This window comes from Engraulis encrasicolus, chromosome 7 (genome assembly GCF_034702125.1).
Source record: "Engraulis encrasicolus isolate BLACKSEA-1 chromosome 7, IST_EnEncr_1.0, whole genome shotgun sequence".
NCBI classification, from domain to species: Eukaryota; Metazoa; Chordata; class Actinopteri; order Clupeiformes; family Engraulidae; genus Engraulis; species Engraulis encrasicolus.
The window spans coordinates 45,901,671-45,904,170 of record NC_085863.1 but is presented as its reverse complement, the minus strand read 5'-3'; the positions used below and the strand labels follow the sequence as shown (position 1 = coordinate 45,904,170).

Below are 2,500 nucleotides of genomic sequence, written 5' to 3'. Positions count from 1 at the left end.
GCAATATCCTCAAGAGCGCCATGGTAACCAAATTTCAAGGGACCCCTTCTGTTTCGCTTCTCGTACCGAGATTCATTTTCATTTGCTGTTATCTGATTTTATCGGAGAGACACAACAAGAAAAAAACAAAACACAAACAAAAACAAAACAATACCGCAACGGCGATGACGAAAATAGAAAAACGCAAATGAAGGTCCTTTCACGGCTGTGCTCTGCTCCCTGGAGGACCCCTCTCTGCCTGTCACCATCACTTAGCCGGCCCATCATTCTCGGCTGCTAATCACGTTGGGCCGCACACATATGTTTCCGGGGTCAATTTAGCGCGCGGCTCGGCTCCGTCCCTAACTCGATTACACAACATCACGTCCCCTCCCGGCTGAAGAAGCATCACTCTAGCACCAAACAACCACCAGACAGACAAACAGGCGGACAGGCAAAAGCCTGATGGGGATGGGGGCGTACCGGATCATCTCCCGAATTATACAGACATGCGCTGGGGGGTCTGGCCCACACCCCATGTACACTAGAATGATAGCAACAGGTAGAAAGCAAAACAAACAAATAACAAAGAAAGAAAGAAAGATAGTTCAGGAGACAGACAGACAGACAGACAGACAGACAGACAGACAGACAGACAGACAGACAGACAGACAGGCAGACAGACAGGCAGGCAGGCAGGCAGGCAGACAGACAGACAGACAGACAGACAGACAGACAGACAGACAGACAGACAGACAGACAGACAGACAGATAGATAGATAGATAGATAGATAGATAGATAGATAGATAGATAGATAGATAGATAGATAGATAGATAGATAGATAGATAGATAGATAGATAGATGGATGGATGGATGGATGGATGGATGGATGGATGGATGGATGGATGGATGGATGGATGGATGGATGGATGGATGGATGGATGGATGGATGGATGGATGGATGGATGGATGGATAGATAGATAGATAGATAGATAGATAGATAGATAGATAGATAGATAGATAGATAGATAGATAGATAGATAGATAGATAGATAGATGGATGGATGGATGGATGGATGGATGGATGGATGGATGGATGGATGGATGGATGGATGGATGGATGGATGGATGGATGGATGGATAGATAGATAGATAGATAGATAGATAGATAGATAGATAGATAGACAGACAGACAGATAGATAGATAGACATACCCATGTATGGCTTGGTTCCAGCTATTGACGAGGCCTTCAGGTCCTCCTTAACCACGGCGGCGATGTTGAAGTCCGTCAGATGCACATGACCTGCAACGCACAAACAAACAAACACACAAATCAAAAGGAGGTAATTGTTATGCCAAGTGTGGGTGTCCTACGTGCTCAGTCATCCGAATACAGTCGGTACACGTACACATACACAAATACCACAGCTCCTCGAGAGGCTCCCAAAATGAGAGCATAAATTTATACGGGCTCTTAATCTCATCTCTTTGGACAACAACATTTCCCTCCCAGCAAAGTCGAGCAAGATAGGAGATCATGTTTTTTTATGGTGGGGCAAACGAAAGCAGGTCACTCTTCTCTTCTCTCTATTTCTTCACATGAGAGCTGGACTGGCTCGGGCAGAGCTGTACACAGCTGGGAGGTCCCCTTGCCCTTTTTCCCTGAAACCACTCAGGCAGAAGTTTTTACTGAAAATTGTTGTGGAGGGAGAGGAGAAGGAAAGGTGGGTTTTTGCCGGGGGGGTGCAGTAGGGTTTACGTAATAGAAGCAGGAGGGGAGGATGGAGGATTGTGGAGCAAGTGAAGAAGGAGAGCAGGGAAAAGAGTTTGGTTTGTGTGTGTGGAGGGGGGGGGTATTCTGGAGGGTGGTTAGAGGGATTGGGGGATGAGGGGAGGGAGTGGAGGATGGTTAATGGATGGAGTGAAAGAGGGGAGTAGGGAAGGAGGAGAGGTAGGTTCACAGAGGGGGTGTTGAAGGGTAGAGGGGTCAGTGGACTGGGAGGGAGAGTAGAGGAGGTAGATGTGGAGTGCATGTAGGTGGTCGGGGAAGTTCGGGGGGTGTTGGAGGGCAGTGGGGTTTGTGGAGTGAGGAGTGGGGAGGGGTGTAGTGGCAGGAGCGTTTTGCAGAGGGAACGTGGAGTGAGTGATGGAGGACTAGATATAGAAGGGAACAGCTAATATAGCATTACGTTAATATAGCACATTACGTTACGCTTTTTTATCCAACGTGACTCACAGTTATTATTTTTCAGGGTATTGGTTACGGTCCCTGGAGTAATGTGGGGTTCGGTACCTTGCTCAAAGGCACTTCAGCCATGGATGGAGGTGTAGCGAGAGGTCCAACTCCCTAAACATTAGACCACGGCTGCCCCCTATATAATAATAATAATAATAATAGTGGGGCCTATAATACAGTAGGTGGGTGGGGGTTTGTGGGGGTGTTGGGGAGGGAAGTAGGGAAGTAGTGGAATAAGGGTTTTGTGGAGAGGATGTGTTTCTTTTTTACTAGAGGTGTAG

At 47.3% G+C, this 2,500-nt stretch overlaps 1 protein-coding gene across 1 annotated transcript in view; it reads right to left on the bottom strand.

The window, feature by feature from the left end:
• The window catches only part of stk32a (serine/threonine kinase 32A), an 81,629-nt gene that overhangs the window by 30,704 nt on the left and 48,425 nt on the right, over positions 1–2,500 (bottom strand). The window contains exon 7 of the mRNA XM_063202602.1: positions 1,197–1,286. Coding sequence (XP_063058672.1) covers positions 1,197–1,286 — 90 coding nt within the window. The remainder of the gene's footprint in view (positions 1–1,196; positions 1,287–2,500) is intronic.